Raw genomic sequence first — 19188 nt, forward strand, 5'->3', positions numbered from 1 at the left:
TTTAGTTATCCAGGGATGCATATTTTTGATTTTATTACTGGCTGTTATTAGCAACTATGAAATATAAGCAAACATGGTAATTTAGTCCATTTATGTAATGAATTGTTACCAGAAAGGTTTTCACAAAAGTATTTGTTACAGTTATTATTTTTTATGAATATATTCATCATGTGGCTTGGATTTTAAATGATGTAATGCTGAATGTATATATACTAAAAATATATAAAATCTGCAAATCAAATGGGTGATAAAACTTTCCTTATGTTCCCTGAGGTTTATTGTATGGATTCATCAAAAAGATATGGATGGATTGAATCAAAGCAGTACAGTAACAATAACAACAATCATCTCACCTCAGATCATTTAAAGAATAGGTGGTATTGATAGAATAGAATATCTTTATTGTCATTGTGTAGCTCACAACGAAATTAATAATAAGAGGATCTCTAACTTTACAGCAAGGACAATCATAATTAGAGCTCTGGTAGCAACAATGGTTAAAATTCAGTATTGCAGACAAACTGCACAGATCCTGCAGTTTGATCCTGACAGGGCTCAAGGTTGAATCAGCTTTCCACCCTTCTGAGATTAGTAAAATGAGGACCCAGATTGTTGGGGGCAATGTACTACAACTACACTGTAAACCATCCAGAGAGTGCTGTAAAGCGCTGTGGAGGGGTATATAAGCCTAAATGCTATTGCTAATTCGGCCAGGACTGAATCCTGTGGAGAAAAGCCCAGTACTAATGTATCTTCCATTTTTGTATTGAATCAATGAATGAGATAACTATATATGCAGGGATTCAAAAGCCATTTTTCTTCTTCTTGCATCAAACACACAAACACCCATTTCAGGAATTTCTACAACTATAATCATCAATATTGCAGAAAAGGACCTTGTTTAGCAAACCCGATAAATTGTCATAACTTTTACTGGTTTTACTGTCATCTAGAAGGATTAAATTAATTTATTCCTTCATAACAGTAGTGTTTTAATTCCCTAAATTTCTTCTTACATTACCTTTCCAAAATAATTCAACTTGAGAAAAATTCTATTTTTTTTCAAGTTATCAAACTACTATAGAAAATAGATAAAAATATTTCTCATTTCTTATCGCAGTGTGCCATAAAACAGACTTGTCTTGGTAACTCAAGAATTTCTCCTTATATTTATAATTTTATCTGAGCAGGATGAATGGCATATATTTTTGTTTATTTTAAAAATAACCAAAATGTAATGTATAAATGACTGGCCTTAAGATAATAAAATACTAAAACAATTATGATATAATAATTATGTAATGAATCTGCAAGTGATTGAAATGAATGCTTTCAGAAAATTAATACAACTATCAAATCATATCAATCTGTATTACCATCATAGACTAGCATACACCATGCAACTACAACAGCAAACAGGAAACTAGATTTTAACTCACCATCTGTAGGACTTAGTCCCCGAGCAGCTGAGATCATGGAGAGAGAAGGGCTGCTGTGTAATGATCGGATATAATCCATATAAGGGTTAATGTATGGATGAGGTGCACTAAAAGGTGATTCTGATGCTGTAGCAGGATTTCTGTGAGAAGATATTCTGATGAATGGTAAGTCTGAATAAGCTGGAGCAGAAGGCCTATAAGAGAAAAGGATAAAAAGGGAAATTTACTTGCCTTTTTAGGTAAATATAGCTTCCCTACTTTTAAAGTTCTATCTATAATTATGATCAAATGGTTAAAAAATAGAACACCGTTAATTTTAAGTGAACCCACTTCCATTTGTACAATGTAACATCCCTATGTTCTCCTCCACCTTTTCAATGCACCCAGCAAATCTATTCAAAGCAGATCTGGAGGACATACAGAGAATGAGGCAAGATTAAAAATCAAAGAACACTAGTACATTCTAGACAAGGAGCACAACTGACTTTAGTCCAGGTCCATGTACAAATATTTTGTCTCATTTAGAATCAAATCAAAATTAAGCTACTTGAACTGAATGCTTGTTGAAATAATTGAAATAATTTTCAAATTAAAAGTCAATTCAACTATTTTTAAAAATATTAAATATATCAATATTATGTTTACTTTCAGGCTTGAACATACAAATGATCTTGGTGAAAGGGGGAAAGTAGAATGAAATTTAGTGTGTTGTAAAACCCCATTCTCATGCTTTGGAAAAACCTGGCAAGAGAAATGTGTTCCACATCTCTATTTTCTATTGAATTTAGTCTGTATCCCCAAAGATAGTTATCCCAACTCTCTACAACATGCAATTATATTTAATATCATAAGTTAATGGCCATAAAGGCTACCTCATGATTCCACATTCTGAATGTTGAATATTCTTGCCATACAGTTAATTACATTACTAATAATGTGATGCCAAATTTTTGGTTCATTTACATCAATTTCTCAAAAGAAAACTAACTACAGTTTTTATTTCCCGCAAAAAATCTCCTGTTTCACTTCCACACTCATATTCTCAAACTCTTATTTCTCCTTTTATTAACTATTAGTTCTTCTGGACATTATATTTTGGTATATGTCAAAAAATGATATATCTTTTATAGATTGATGACTGAAAGTAGAACTAAATCTACAGAATCATAAACAGAAATTTTCTTGGTTGCAGAAACTATATCTGATAAGATAAAGAATAATGTGTGTGTGCGTGTGTGTATGTATATATCCAAATAGCTAAAAAGCACAAGCTCTGGCCGTGTTGCAGTGGGAGTCTATTCTCTTAAAGAGGGTTCTAATACAGCCGGCTTTGTGGGCCTCCGGATGGTTACTGTCGTAATGTAAAATCCTGTCAGTGTGCGTGGGTTTACAGTATACCTTAGTCCTCAGGGTTCCATCCGGTTGGCGGTGGATCAAGACGTTCAAGAACGCCAACCTGCCCTGTTGTTCTTCCTCCTCCGTAAACTGTATATCCACATACACTGAATTAAGGATGCCCACAAAGTCTGCTTTCTGGCTCTTTTTGATGACCACAAATGTGTCATCCACATAGCGGGCCCAGAATTTGGGGCAATACCGGGTCATCGCTATGTGTTCCAGCTGCTGCAACACGGCCTCCACTATGACGCTCGAGATCGGGGATCCCATGGGGGTGCCCTTGATCTGCTCAAATGTGGTGCCTTGGAATGTAAAATACGTTTTTAGGCATATCTCCAATAGATTTACAAGGTCTTCAGGTCGGAGGGAGTCCTGTTGCTGTCCTGGGCCCTTTTGTTCAAGGAGGTCTCTTATTACAGTGACAGCTAACCCCTGTGGGATAGAGGTGAAGAGGGAGACGACGTCAAAAGACACCATCACCTCGTCCTCCTCTATCCTTAGGGTTCTGATTCTATCTAGGAACTCCTCTGCCGACCTTACGGTGGTTCGACTGTCATCTACCAAATGGCTGATGCGGTTGCTCAGCCATTTGGCTATGCAGTTTATGATTCAACAACTAAACGAAATGGATTTTGGAGAAAATTTTACAAATATAATTAAAATAATTTATCATAGACAAATAGCTAAAGTAATTGTAAATGGAGACTTTACAGAAAACTTTAATATTAAAAAAGTCACAAGACAAGGATGTCCATTATCCCCATTATTATTTATATTAACACTGGAAGTACTGATTAGAAATATTAGATAAGACTCAGAAATTAAAGGACTGGAGTTAAAAGATGAAAAATATAAACTACAAGCATTCGCAGATGACTTGGTCTTTGTATTAGAAGACCCGTTTGAGACAAGCTTCAAGCTTATGAAAAAGATAGAAGAATTTGGAGAAATGGCAGGACTGAAAATAAATAGAGAAAAGATAGAAGTGATAACTAAAAACCTTACAGTTAAACAAAAAATCAATTGTCAGAAAAAACAGACCTTCAAATAGTTAAGAAAATCAAATACTTGGGGATATATTTAATAGTAAGGTGTACAACAATAAAAGAAGACAACTACATAAAATTATTAAAACAAATAAAATTAGACCTGGAAAAATGGAAAAATTTAAAACTTTCAATCCTAGGGAGAATAGCAATGGTGAAGATGAATATTTTACCAAAACAACTCTTTTTATTTCAAACAATATCTATAAAATTGGGGCAATTTTTTTTGATGAATTAAATACACTGATTTTGAAATTTATTTAGCAAGGAAAAAAAGCTAGCATTAGATTGAAAAAGGTACAAGAATCTAAAGAAAATGGAGGATTTGGCCTGCCAGATTGGGATTTATATTATCAAGTATCTGTATTAACTTGGTTAAAAGAATGGATAACTCTTAGAGATAAAAGATTACTATACCTAGAGGGGCATGACCTACAACTCGGATGGCATGCCTTCTTATGGTATGGGAAGAATAAAATACATAGATACTTTCAATGCCACTACATAAGAAACACACTTCTTCTAGAATGGGAAAAAGTAAAAATTACATGAAAATACCTGGATGGCTTTCAACAATGGAAGTATTTGTTCACCCAAACTTAATTAATTATGAGAAAATTGTGACGTATAAAGATATTTTTTCATAATATATTTTATTGATTTTTAACATAGTCACCTTAATATTTGGTAAACAGTGTGTTGTCTGGGTTTACATTTAAAAAACATTCATTAACAATTAGTTTCTATGATCTATAATTCACATAATAGCTTTACTTGATTTCCTCTTTTTCCCATAATTTTCTCTTTTGCCAACCTTAAGTTAATACAATTCTTGTTGTTTTGATAGATAACAATTGGGTATAATTTTTTTCTAATATTTCTATATATAATAATCATATCAATATAATATTTCTTTTCTATCTAGTCATTCTAGTTGCCTCATCATAGATTCTGTTTACAGTTCTTGTTTACATTTGTTTTCCCAATAATGTTCAAGACATTCTTACTGGTTAAGATTTTTTTCAAAGTTAATTACATTTAAATATTTAAGTCTATTTTTCTCATGTAAGCCATCCCAATACTTTTACCTTTCTTAAGGAATAAATAAGACTAAAAAAAGAAAAAAAAAGAATAAGAGTAAAGAAAAATAAAAAGATAGTATACTATTTAAAATACATGTTCCTCCTTTTTACCATGATTAAAAATATGTTTAATCTTTAAATATTCAATTTAATAAATCTAGTCATCTAGTCATCTTATTCAAAACATTTTTTTACCCATTGTAGTTTTCTTAAAGTCAATCACATTTAAATATCTAAAACGACTTCTGGTTTGCCGATGCGGCCGCCATGGACGTCTGGAAGGTGAACTCCGTCCTCTGCGTCCAGTTTCATTTCGCTGGGGGACCCTGGAAAGGGTCAAAAGTTGCCCTGTAGGGGCGACCAGCAAGGAGGGGGTCCCGTTGGATCACAGGAGAGCGGTAGCTCTTCCGCTAGATCTGGCGCAGCCCTCCAAACCAGCGGACAAAAGACCAGCCATAGTAATATGGCTCGTCACTAGGCTGCAGACAGCCGAAGTCACACTTACCACCAGGCACCTACAAAGCAGTGTGGACAAGATTGGGTGAGATATACCTCTCTTAAATCTCATTATCTTCTTTACCTGCATAAGCTGCCTAAAATACTTTCCCCCCCTGTGGATAGACGGAAGGGGAATCCTATCCCACCCTCTAATAACAGTGGCAACTGACTATCCAGGAAAGTTTAAAACACTGAAAGAATAACCTGATTTTAACTGATTTTAATTGGACTTTAATTTTCCTAAAGTTTGAGGACTAAAAGGTTCCTTATTTTTTATTCTATTTTTATTGAAGATTTGGGTTTTTATCTATAAAAAGAAGTAAAATTCCTAAATGGTATGGGTGATACCTTGTGGCTAATCCTGATATTACAACTTGTTATTGCCTAACAGAGACTTGGCTCACAGCCCAGACTATAGATAAGACTCCTGAAACCTTGGAAGATATTAGCTCTGAGAACCCCAGCTTTGTTCTATACTCAGTGACAAAATTACTCTTATTTTTTACTGTAAAGCTTTTAATTTTACGCACTATTAAGAAAACATGGATGAAGATCAGGAACAGACTCTTTTTTTGATGAAAGCAATTATTAAAACCATTCTTACAGCCACTGATGAAATAAGAGGCTACAGAAAAGAACAAGATGTCAGCCCAGATATACAAATTAAAACTCTGACGATAACTAAATAATCAACTACATAGAATATAATAGAAGTGGAACAATTAAACACTACTACAGAAGATTCAAATAGAGTTAATGGAAAACCCAGAAAAGAGACTGACAATATAGAAAATGGAAAAGACTTTCTATACAAACCAGAAGAAACTTGAGGAACAACAAGAAGAACAGAGTGAAGGGAAGATAAATACTTCAAGACAACTACGTCAAGATGGAAAAAGAGAGAGACGATTTGTTAGCATTTCCAAAAAAATGGCGATTGGATGCCCTCTTTCCCATTTGATGATTTGACAGCATGAGCTGGCAAAGAAAGAAAGTTAGAATAAGACTGAAGAAAATTGGAGTTTTGATTTATTAGTGAAGATTAAAAGAGAATACACTTTAGTAGATAGATGTATACTTTGAATTCTAAATTTTGTTATGAACTGACATAAAGAAAATTTTGAGCATCTAAAACTTAAAAGTATAAATATTAAAAGTTAAAATTGAATATTGATTTGTCTACAAAGATTGAATGTAAAAGTAATTAAGACATATATAAGCTAAAAATTTATTGAAAAATGTAATGAACATGTTTTATTTAGCTGATATAATAAGAATTGTATTAGCTTAGTATAAGAGAAAAAGAGAGGAAGCATCTGATGTTGAAAAAAGAGAAATTCTGATTACTAAGGTTAAGATATTTGGAAATTAATAGAAAATAAGAATGTTATACTATATTATCAATTAGATGATGTAAGATGGTGAGAAATAGAATATGTTTGAATAGATAAGGTGAGAAATAGAATATGTTTGAATAGATAAGATGTGTATCCTGAATATTAGACTTTGTGATGCATTCGATAATGGGAATTTTGGTTACTCAAAATCTGGAAATTATAATCAATAAATGTTAAATTCAAATATTAACGAGAAATTAAAAACTGGGAAAATTAATTAGGACATTGATTGTCTATAAAGACTGAATGTTAAAGTAACTAGGATATGTATAAGCTAAAAATTATTGATAACTGTAAGAATGATACTTTTATTCAATTGATATAATAAGAATTGTATTACGGTAGTTTAAATATGAGACAGTAAATGCTAAGGGGAAAAGAGAGGAAATATTTAATGTGATATTTTGAGATTTCTTTTAAAGATACTTGTATGTTATTGAATTATCGGTTAACCCAGCCGCCATGTTGCTTTTTAAATACTTTAAAATTAGGCAATCAATAAAACTTTTTTTAAAAAAAATATCTAAAACATTTTCTTTATATAAGCTATTCCAACTTTTTTACATTACTCATATCAAGAAATAAAATAAGAAGAGAGAAGAAAAAGAGAGTACTATGTTACTTGAGGGGCTCATCCCTCTTAAAATAAAATTCATATCCAAAATCTTTCTTTTTCTTTAACAATATTGAAACAGGTGTTTCTTTTTTAAATATTCTCTCTGATAGGTCCCATCATCTATTTTCTTAATTTTCACTTTAGCCTTTTACTTTGGTCAGTATCTTTCTTAATCAATATGTTCTGCTGATTCAAAGAATCTTTTCATATTCTTGTAGATGTTATTGTAGATATAAAAGGTAAGTCAAGTACAATATCTTTGTAGGCTTTTGCCCTTTCATGTTAGTTGAAAATCTTTTTCTTTCTTTTTTCTCAGTTTCTCTTATCATTTTTTGTCTCTCCAGTTCTCATGGTGTTCCTGATATCTCTGCAGTCCATTTTGTCCAATCTTTTTTTTTGTCCTCAAATTTGTTTTGTGGTCTTAAAGTATAAATTGTCTTTTCCATATCCAATATTACTTGTGAATTTTTTTTCACTTGGGTTATATCATACTTCTTTGTTTTGTTATATTACATCTTTAAGTCTCTATCCTCGAATTTGTGTTCAGTTATCTGTTTTATCTGCTCCTTCTCTATTGTTGTTTTCTGGGATTTTTTGTTGTAAAGTTAAATTGGAGATGAATTGGTTTATATTTTCAAAGTTATTTTGGATTTCTTTGTGGTTTGAAATCATTGTTGTTTGAATTAGTTGCAGCACATCATCTCCTTTTGAAAGGTATTTGGTTTTTTTTTAATAAATTCTTTCTACAAGTCTCTTATTTTTCATGATAGCCAAGAATCAAGGTTTTCTTTTCTTTGCAAACAGCTTTGGAGTCACAGTTAAGTAGATATTTGTAATCCAGAGAGTTCAAAAAAGTTTTTTTTCTGAAGTTTATAATTCTCTCTTTGTCTGCAGTCCAGATTATTTTCTTTTTTGTCACAGCTGTTCTCTACTGCTTTGAAGGTCACAAGCACAGATTAGTTTTTCCAGATTTTGCCAAGAACTGTATGAGAGCCATAGCTGTCATAGTCTTCATCCACCACTAGATGTCAGCACCAGTTCATTTTTCAAATTTCAAAATAAAGAGTTGTCTTTAAAATGAAAATCTTAACCATTCAGCAATTTCAAACATCCAAATTTAGGTTTTATATTCATTTCATTTCATTTCTATGTGTTTTGGTCCTCCATAAAAAGTTTAATTTGCCGCTTATGTTAGTAAAAGGGTGAGGGAAAGATCCCCTCCTTCACTTTTGGAAGTTTTTTGCTTCTTGGGATTTTTTCTTCTTCAGGAAATTAGTTGATAAATAGGATAGAGAAAATTGATGTTCTTACCCAGATTCAAATGCATTGTTTACAATCAGTTTAAAGTAGTACTTTTTGACTTCAGTTGTTTGTAGCTTGGGCTAGACTCTGAAGTTAGGCTAGTCTTTCTCCTGTTGGCTTTTGGAAGGCTTTTCCTGGATTGATCAGGTTGACCGCTGTCTCTCCATGGTCCACGGACTTCCTTCCTTCTTTGCTGCCTCTTCGGGGTGACTTCTGGCCCATTTAGGATCCCCCAAGAAGAAGAAAATCAGCCGTAGGGCACGGAGCCCCAAAATCTATCGGCTGCTGCACTATGGCACAAAACTGGAAGTCAAGGCATTTTGAATACTGAAGGGAAACTAAAACCAAGACAAGAACTGAAAGAGCAGGGTATGGATCTATCATGGTGGCCACACTTGCAAATTCAAACGAGATATGAAAAAGATGTGAAAACATCTGGATTTTATAAAGAACAGACAGAATTTGACCAGATATTATTGACATCAGATGAAAAATTGATTAAGAAACTATGTAAGTATATGCTAAGTTTAAAGATGGAAGAGGAATAAGTTAAAGAAACAATGATAATATGGACAAAAAACTTTGGGCATAACATAGAGTTAGAAAACAAACAAACCCTTTCCCAAACAAAGCCTTTGAGAAGAAACTCTAAAATAACAAAGGCAGTGACTTATAAAGAAAACCTATACAAAATGTTCTACAGATGGCACTTAACACCTATGAGGTTAGCGAAAATGTTTAAAAATATATCTAGCAATTGTTGGAAATGTAGACAAAAACCAGGCACATATTATCATCTTTGGTGAACATGCCCCAAAGCCAAAAGATTTTGGTCAAGAATAGATATATGGTTAGAGAAAATGACTAAAAAACACATAGATTTTAAGCCAAAATTATTTTTGTTAGGTATAATTGTAGAAAATTATGAGAAAGAATGTGTATATTTAATGTTACATGTATTAACTGCAGCGAGAATTGTATTTGCTCAACACTGGAAGAATGAAGAATTACCAGTGGAGAAAGAGATAATTAAAATTTTTTTAGATTGTGCAGAAATGGACAGATTGACACTGAAAATGAAAGAGAAAGAACATTCGGAATACTTAGAACATGGGATACATTTTATCAATGGCTAGAAAAATGAGGTAAACATTGGAACCCAGACAATATGTTGCTGATAAAATATTACGGATTTGTGATTATAAAATAATAATAAAATGTTGAACAAAAAAATGTTAGCAATTAAATCTTGGGCTTGTTCTCTCTTCTGAATCTAGCTTATACCATGTTTTCCCGAAAATAAGACCTGGTCCCAATATTTTTTTGCCTCCAAAAGAGGCATCAGATCTTATATTCGGGGGAAGCGTTACTCGCTTACTTTAGAATGCTGCAGCCAGGTCTCCCATGCCCTGACACCTGTCGCACTGGTGCCACCACTCGTGACAGGTGGCTGCATGGCACATTGCAACATGGCACATACAAGTGGCAGCAGCGGCATGATGCACCATGCAGCTTCCTGCCATGAAAGGCATCACCAGTGTGATGAGCCATATGGTGTCCTGCTGTGAGCGGCAGCAACGGCATGAGCCACACAGCCTCCTGACACAAGTGGTGGCAATGGCGCAATCGGTACAAGAAGCCACATGGCTTCCTGCTGCGAGCGACGGAACCAGCACGATGTGCTACATGGCATGCAGCTGCAAGCAGCCGCAGAACTCAGGCAGCAGCATGACAGATGTTAGGGTGTGGAAGGCCTGGCTGCAGTGATCCTAAGGTAAGCGGGTGTGGGGCACGTGGGGCAGCTTCACACCCCCAGCTTGGTTTTTATGCTTGTGTCTCGCCCCAAAACTAGGGCTTATTTTGGGGGTAGGGCTTATATTAGGCACACACTTATTTTCAGGATATGTCTTATTTTCAGAAAAACATGGTACATTTGGCAATTCTTGATCCAAGAGCTATTGAAGTCTGAATTGAAAAAGTGTCATTTAGCTTGGGACAAAGCTGGCTTACAAGTGCCTTCTGGCAACGATGATTAGTAACGTAAAGAAAGAAATTACTATTATATAGGTCATAAGAACCAATATGATTTTAATAAGCAGAAACAAGCTCAATACATCTGCGGAGTGGCGAAGATTACATGTTTAGAAATGATCCAGTTCCTGAATAGATGTCTCATATAAGAAGCTAAGATAAAAGAGTCAGAAAACCAGGAAGTAAAAGAATTGAATTCCAGTTTTATATTATTTATAAAATTAAATATATGGGTAGTCATTCTCATTATTTGTATGAGTTTCTTTCAAATGTTTGCCATAACAATAAAAGGAATAGTTAATAAATTGTCTGTAATGTGGGTCGGACTGCATATACATCACATTCATTGTCTACCTGTAAATGTTTGTAATGTCCCAAATAGCATGCATTTCTCTATAATTTCTGAGGATACAAGATATAGTATTACTACAGTGTCTTATGCAAATTGTCATAGGATGATTTTCTATGTCTTTATTTGTTTTTAGCTTTTCATTTTCTCATCCATCATACTAAGAATCCTCCATTGCTTTTTCTAATTCCCTATAATTTTTTGTCCTAGATGGAGTTGTACTACCCCAGATCCAATGTGTAGCTTGGGGGTCCTCTTAGACTCATGGTCATAATTGAAACGAGATTTTAAGAGAACACTTTTTTTCTCCTTCAATCATCCTTGCACAAGAAATACTTAAGTTCACAGAGTTTAACAAAAGAGACTTAAGTACATGTTTAATTCTCTGACTTAAATTTAACCATGGTAAATTTTGGGCAGAGCAGATCAACATAATTTACGTTAATGCAGAAACTTCATTTTCAATTTAACAAAAAAATCCCTCCTTTTTATTAGGAAGATATAAATAGTATTGCAGAAGTTTTATAACTTGAATCTTTTTTATATAAAATCTTTTTGATATAGCTAATCATGTCTTATAAAAATCTATTTATTGTTGGGAAACTACTTATAAACAAATTTAAGCTCCTTAGAGTAAATAAAAGTTAGGAATGAGTTGCTAATGGGTAATTTGCATTTCTGAGATTTACTTTTCAATTCAGTTCAAAATTAGGAGATGTCAAAGTCTTGAATGTTTCATGTATTGAACTGAGAACAATTGGATTAATTTGTGTTTGCTGCAGTTTTTTGTACCAGATAGCTACCTCCCATTTTAAATATATTTTAATTGGCTGGGGGCTGCATAGCAATTATGGGATGTGTTATGTCCTAGGCCTGCTGAGTCATTCAGCAGGTGCAGGATGCTGCAGAGAGGCCGAGGCAGACACGTGAGTGCCCCGGACCAGATAGGCTGTCTCCTGCCTTGCGTGCATGCGCAAGGCGGGAGAAATGCCTTGCATTGATTGGCTGATACTGTCCCTGCAAAGGGGTATAAGAGCAATCTGCGCCATTTTGTTTTTGGTTCTGTTGTGAATGGAATAAAGACAAGACTGTTTTGTTACTCCTGCTCATCTCAATGCCTTTTACTTGGAAACAGAACATTGGTGACGATGGTGGGATTTGCTGCAAGGGAAACAACGAAAGAAGATAGGCTGATTCACCAAGAGAGGCCTGAAACGCTGGGAAGTTCGGCGTCTGGAGAGTGCGACTCTGCCTGCCAGTACGAGAACGCTGGAGGAGAGCTCGACAAAAGGACCCCTTCTCAACCTTGCAGCATGAGGCGTTGACGAGGCTACCGGGCAGTAACGATGTCCAAACTAGGCCGTCTCTCTGAATTTGACACAGCTCACCTGGAACGCTGGAGTTCTTATGTGGCCCGGGTAGAGAACTACTTTCGGGTAAACGAAATCCGAGAAGACAGTCTTAAAACTGCTATGCTACTGTGTGTCTGTGGGCAGGAGACTTTCGATATTGCAGAGAATCTGGTTGCCCCAGCACCACTTGAATCCATTGCTTATGCTGAGCTGAAAAGAATGCTTAGAGAACATTTTGAACCAAAGCTTTCAGTGATTTCATGGCGACATGCATTCGAGCAGAGGGACCAGAGGCCTGGTGAGTCTACTGCGGATTTTATTGCTGTGTTACGACAAGCAGCTAGGCCATGCGAATTCAAGGACCTGGAAGAGAGACTTCGGGATCGTTTAGTTTGTGGACTGAGAAGTCGTGCATTGCAGCAGAAGATCTTCGCAAAGGAAGATGTCTCGTTCCAAGATGCGTTGAGAGAATTTCAGCCAAAGAAGTGGCGGGCGGAGCTGTGAAGGCCTTGCGGCTCACCAAGAACCCGCCAACTTTGATCTCCATCCATCAAGAGGTCGCTCGAGAGGAATCTGAACAGGATCAAGAGATAGAGGTGGACCGACTACAACAGCCAGTGGAGAGAAGGCCTCATGAGCGCAGAGACAAGGCAACCTCATTCCCTCGGTGTTTCGGATGTGGAGGACGCCACAAGCGCTCCGATTGCCATTTCTGCTTCACCATTTTCCGGGCATGTGGTAGGCAACGCCACATTGCCTCAGTCTGTTTGGGTTGCCAGAAGGACCAGTCTTTGGAAGAATTGCTTCAGAAAGGTACCAGGGTCCCCAGCCAGAACAGGGTGGGTTTTTGCGCATCCCGTAGAAGCATTTTTAAAACTGGGGCCCATAGGCCACTCAGGAAGAAGCTTCACATTGACGTGAAGTTGAAAGGGGTTCCCTTATCAATGGAGTTGGACACAGGGTCTGCTTTATCTATCATTTCCCAAGACACTTTCAACAAGATTTGTTGTAGAAGCGGCCTACGAGTTAAACTCAGGCCTTCAAATTTAATTCTTACTGACTTCCAGAATTCCAGAGTCAGCGTGAAGGGGGAGGCTACACTCAAGGTGCAGCATAGGAAGTTTGAAGGGTTGCTAGATGTGGTGGTAGTTGGGGGTGATCGCACAAGTCTTATTGGACTCGATTGGTTCAAGGCCTTTGGGATTCAAGTGACTGGACTTCACAGTTTGCAAACGACAGGCCTTGCAGAAGTTTGCAAGGAGTTTGCTGATGTGTTCAGTTCAGAGCTTGGCTCGTACAAGGGGACTCCCATTGCTTTACGTTTAGACCCAGCCATCACACCCATTAAGATTAAGCCCAGACGGGTGCCCTTCGCATTGAAGAATAAGATTAGTGCAGAGTTGGACAAGCTGCTCCAGCAGGGCATCATAGAGCCCATAGACAGCAGTCCTTGGGAAACCCCAATAGTCATGCCACTGAAGGCAAATGGGGAAGTCCAAATTTGTGTGGACTATAAGTGTACACTTAACAAAGCTTTGCAGCAGCACTCATACCCGGTGCCCGTGGTGAGCCACATTCTGGCTTCCCTGAAGGGAGGCCGTGTTTTTTCTAAACTTGACTTGGCTCAGGCCTATCAACAATTACCAGTTGATGAGGCAATGGCGGAGGCCCAAACAATTGTAACACATTGTGGAGCGTTTAAACTTAAAAGGCTGCAGTTTGGGGTTAATGTAGCCCCTGGCATCTTCCAGAGTGTGATGGAGCGAACACTCCGCAATATTCCAGGAGTTTGCCCGTACTTTGATGATGTCCTCATCACTGGGGAATCATCTGAAAATCTGGCTGAAAGGCTTAGAGCTGTCTTGCTGCGTTTCCGCCAAGCGGGGCTGAAACTAAAGCAAGACAAATGTAAAATTGGAGTCACTTCCACAGAGTTTCTGGGGTTCCATATTGATGCTGAAGGCATCCATCCTGCTGAATCTAAGCTTAAAGCAATTCAGCAGGCCCCAAGTCCCAAGTCCAAAAGCGAATTCTAGACTTTTCTGGGACTGTTAAATTTTTACCAGTCATTCCTCCCTCACAAGGCTGCAGTGGCTGAGCCGTTACACCGGCTCTTGGATAAACAGGCTCCATGGCTGTGGACAAAGGTCCACGAAAGGAGTTTTGCAGAGGTCAAGGCCTTGCTATCCTCAAATGCAGTTCTAGCATATTTCAATGAGCATTTGCCTGTATGCATAGCCTGTGATGCATCCCCTTATGGGATTGGGGCTGTGTTGAGTCACTTGAACGCTGATGGGACACAAGTCACCGTAGCCTACTATTCTAGGACCCTATCATCTGCTGAACGTAATTATGCACAGATAGATAGGGAAGCCTTGGCCATAGTGGCTGTCATAAAGAAGTTCCATGACTTTTTATATGGCCGCCACTTCACGGTCTTTACAGACCAAAAGCCACTGCTGGGGTTGTTTACAACCAACAAAAAACCCCACACATCATCTCTCCTAGAATGCTGAGATAGTCAATTTTTCTTTCTGCATATGACTACACACTGGTTCACAAACCGGACAAAGAAATGGGCCATGCAGATGGCCTCAGCAGATTGCCTCTACAGCTAGTGGAGTCAGATCCTGCTCCAGCTCACCACATACTTTCCATTCAGGAATTACCTGAGTCTCCCCTCAATGCTAGGGATGTGGCTGCTGAAACAGCCACTGATCACACACTTACACGCATGCTGACATGTCAGGATGGCCTGACACATGTCCTGGCATAAAGTTCCAGACTTTCTGGAAGAGGAAGTCCGAGTTATCCGAGTTATTCAGGCTTTTCTACAGGCCAACTTGATCCGTCATGCCACGTCTGCACCGTTTCACCCAGCTTCCAATGGACAGACTGAGCGGATGGTGCGCACAACCAAAGATGCTTTAAAGAGAATCACTTATGGAAACTGGCATCACAGGTTGGCTTACTTTCTCCTCTCGCACCGCACCACACCATGCCCAGCCACAGGAAGAGCCTAGCTGAACTCCGCTGGGGTCGCAGGCTCATTACTAAACTGGGCAGGTTTCACCCAGACCGGGTGGCGTCACAGGTTTCACAGCCGTGGGCACCTAGGAGACTACAGGTGGGCGATCCGGTCTGGGCAAGGAACTATGGACCTGGACATCTCTGGGTGACAGCAGTGGTATACAAGGTCTATGGGCCGCTCTCATACAAAGTGGCCTTGGATGATGGTTAGGTGATCCGGCGACACATCGATCAACTGCGTTGGAGGCTTCCCAGCCACACGTCCGCTCCTGGCTCTGCTCTCGGGGAGGAGGACCACAATTACGATTGTGGACCACAGTCTCTCCTCGAAAGCGGAACTTCCCAGGTGCCAGTAGGGGTTCTTGCCATGGAGGCGGCTCCTGACTCTGGCACTCCTGACCCTGTCAGTAGGTGGACAGGAGTAGGGGTACTTAGAAATCAGAACATGCTCAAAAGACAAATGTCTGATTTATAGTAATGCAAAATAGTAAGTATTATGGTGTTATGAATAAGGGAGTGACAAGGTATTACGGTTGTAGTATTGTAAAATATTAAGTACTCTGTTTTGATCCAAGATGGGAGGGGTGTTATGTCCTGGTCCTGCTGAGTCATTCAGCAGGTGCAGGAGGCTGCAGAGAGGCCCGGGCAGACACGTGAATGCCCGGGACTAGACAGGCTGTCTCCTGCCTTGTGCGCATGCGCAAGGCGGGAGAAATGCCTTGCATTGATTGGCTGATACTGTCCCTGCAAAGGGGTATAAGAGCAATCTGCGCCATTTTGTTTTTGGTTCTGTTGTGAATGGAATAAAGACAAGACTGTTTGTTACTCCTGCTCGTCTCAATGCCTTTTACTTGGAAACAGAACAAGATGAACTTATGCAAGTTGGCAAAGCTGGATTTTGGGTGAAGGATTAGTCTCTCCCTCACTTTTAAAATGGAAAGATCTCTGTTTTCCCTTTCAGTGTTATATTTTCTATCCTCTTCTGTACTTTTAAGAGAGTGTATTACTTTCCATTTCCATCAGAAATAATGCTGTGATCTGGGGCATCAGGAAATCTTGTGTTTGTCCACCAGCCCAATAGCATGTTAAAATTTTACAGCAATTCTGCAGTTCACTAGAATCCTATATATAGGCTTAAAGTTTCTTTCTTACCTGAATTTAAAGCTTGCATGTTTACTAAAACTTCAATAAACCATTGTGGGAAGAAGGGGGAATTGTTTATTAAATGCCAAAATCACATCATCCTCATCAATATATTTCATTTGCATCATGATTCTATCCAGGGCTTTTTTTCTCATAGAACGCCCAGAACGGATTTCCGGCACCTTTTTTGGATGGAATCTTGTAGGGTAGGCAAGGCGGGTTGTATGACGTGTGTGAGTTCCGGCATCTTCTTTTTTTTTTTTTTTTTTAGAAAAAAAGCACTGATTCTATCATGAAAATGAAATGAACGAATCATGAAAAATAGGAGATACAAGAAACATACCCATAAAGGACTCAAATTCCATACACTAATACTCAAAGTTTACAAAACAAACAGGGTGAACTTGAAGTACTAGTACATGAAGGCAGATCTGATATTGTTGTCATTACTGAAACTTGATGGAATGAAAACTCATGACTGGAATGTATTGATGGAAGGATATAAACTATTCAAAAGAAACAGACCTAACAAAAGAGGTGGAGTTGCATTATATATCAAAGATCACTACGTCTCTATAAAAAAAAACCAAAACCAAGGATGAAAACCACCTAGTATGCATATGGGTCAATATAAAAGCAAAAAGGAAGACATTTCTATAGGTGTACACTGCAGGCCACCCAACCAAGCAGAAGAAATAAATGAACTTTTTGCTAATTAACAAATGTCTATAAGAAACATACCACAGTAGTAATGGGAGACTTTACCCTGATATTAACTGGGAGACAAAGTCTGTAAGAAGTGGGAGATCGAACAGATTCCTAACCAACTTAGCTGACAACTTTGTCATCCAAAAGGTAGAGGAGGGAACTATACTGGACCTAATTCTTACTAAGAGAGAAGAAGTGATAGAGGGAATTGTTGCCAGAACTTTGGGCGAGAGTGACCATGTCATATTAGAATTGAATATAATGTAAACACAAGCAATACAACATAATCCAACCAGTATCAGATTAAAGTTTAAAAGAGCTGATATTATCAAACTCAGAAAGAGCCTAGGAAGGATTCCATGGATAAAAGGTTTAAAGGGGAAAACAACACAACAGCTTTGGAAACTCTGAAAAATATGATCATAATAGCACAGTCCGCAAAATACCACTGAAAAAGAAAAACAAGAAATCCAAGAATAAACCAGCATGGCTGCCCAAAGATCTCTCTGATAACTGAAAGATAAAAAGGACAAGTACATAAAATGGAAAGAGGGACACATAACTAAGGCAGAGTATCAGCAGATAGCCCAAATCTGCAAAGATGAAGTCAGGAAAGCAAAAGCTCAGAATGAACAAAGACTTGCAACAAAAATCAAAGATAATTTAAAAAGTTATTTTCAACATATAAATAACAAGAAAAAAGTCAAGGAAGTAGTTGCCCCACTAAAGAGAAAAATGGCAAAGAAGTAAAAGACTAGAGAGAAAGCAGAACTGCTTAACTCATTCTTTGCATCAGTTTTCACTCAAAAAGAAACTATAGCCTAACCTACCAAAAATATAACCGTAAAAGACAGAGTAGCTATAAAAATTAAAATATGCATGAAAATGGTAAGAGAACAACTGTCTGATCTTGACAAATATAAATCACCGGGATCTGACAAATTACATCCCAGAGTTCTGAAGGAGCTGGCAGATATTATCTCAGAACCATTGTATCATATCTTTCAAAAATCCTGGAGCACCGGGGAACTACCTGAGGATTGGAAAAGAGCTAATATGGTTCCCAGGAAACTACAGATCAATCAGCGTGACATCATTATCTGGGAAGATCCTGGAAAAAGTAATAAAAAAACCAGATCTGCGAACATCTATAAACAAATAAAGTTATAACTAGAAGTCAGCACAGGTTTGTTAAAAACAGATCATGCCAAACCAATCTTATTTCATTCTTTGACAAAGTGACCAGAGAAATGCTGTTGACATAGTATACTTATTTAGATTTCAGTAAGGCATTTGACAATGTAGAAATAAACTACTTCTTGGTAAGCTAGAAAAATATGGGATAGATATCATCATTACTGGCTGAAAAATCATACTCAATGAGTAGTTCTTAATGGTACTACATCTACATGGAGGGAAGTAAGCAGTGGAGTACCACAAGGTTCCATCTTAGGCCCAGTACTGTTCAATATCTTCATAAATGACTTAGAAAGAGAACTCATCAAATTTGGGGATGACACTAAGCTGGCGGGAATAGATAACACCCCAGAAGTCAAGCTCAAGATCCAAAAGGATCTTGACAGACTTGAACAATGGGCCCCAGGGCTTTTTTTCAGCCGGAACGCGGCGGAACCGCGTTCCGGCACCTTTTTCCGGGCCGGCCGCACCGGGCGCAACATCTGGGGGGGCGCGCTCGCACTCGCAGCTCTCTGCCCCTGCCTGGCTCACAACCGCGGCCATAGGGAGGCTCGGTCGGCGCGCCCCTGGCCCGTTTCCTAGGCGACCCTGCCCGAGCAA

At 37.8% G+C, this 19188-nt stretch overlaps 1 protein-coding gene across 1 annotated transcript in view; it reads right to left on the minus strand.

Moving 5' to 3' along the window:
- GLI3 (GLI family zinc finger 3) overlaps positions 1 to 19188 on the minus strand; it is a 223385-nt gene that overhangs the window by 103056 nt on the left and 101141 nt on the right. Inside the window, exon 4 of the mRNA XM_015813067.1 lies at positions 1440 to 1633. Coding sequence (XP_015668553.1) covers positions 1440 to 1633 — 194 coding nt within the window. The remainder of the gene's footprint in view (positions 1 to 1439; positions 1634 to 19188) is intronic.

Source organism: Protobothrops mucrosquamatus, unplaced genomic scaffold (assembly GCF_001527695.2).
Source record: "Protobothrops mucrosquamatus isolate PMUCROS unplaced genomic scaffold, P.Mucros_1.0 scaffold131, whole genome shotgun sequence".
Taxonomy (NCBI): Eukaryota; Metazoa; Chordata; class Lepidosauria; order Squamata; family Viperidae; genus Protobothrops; species Protobothrops mucrosquamatus.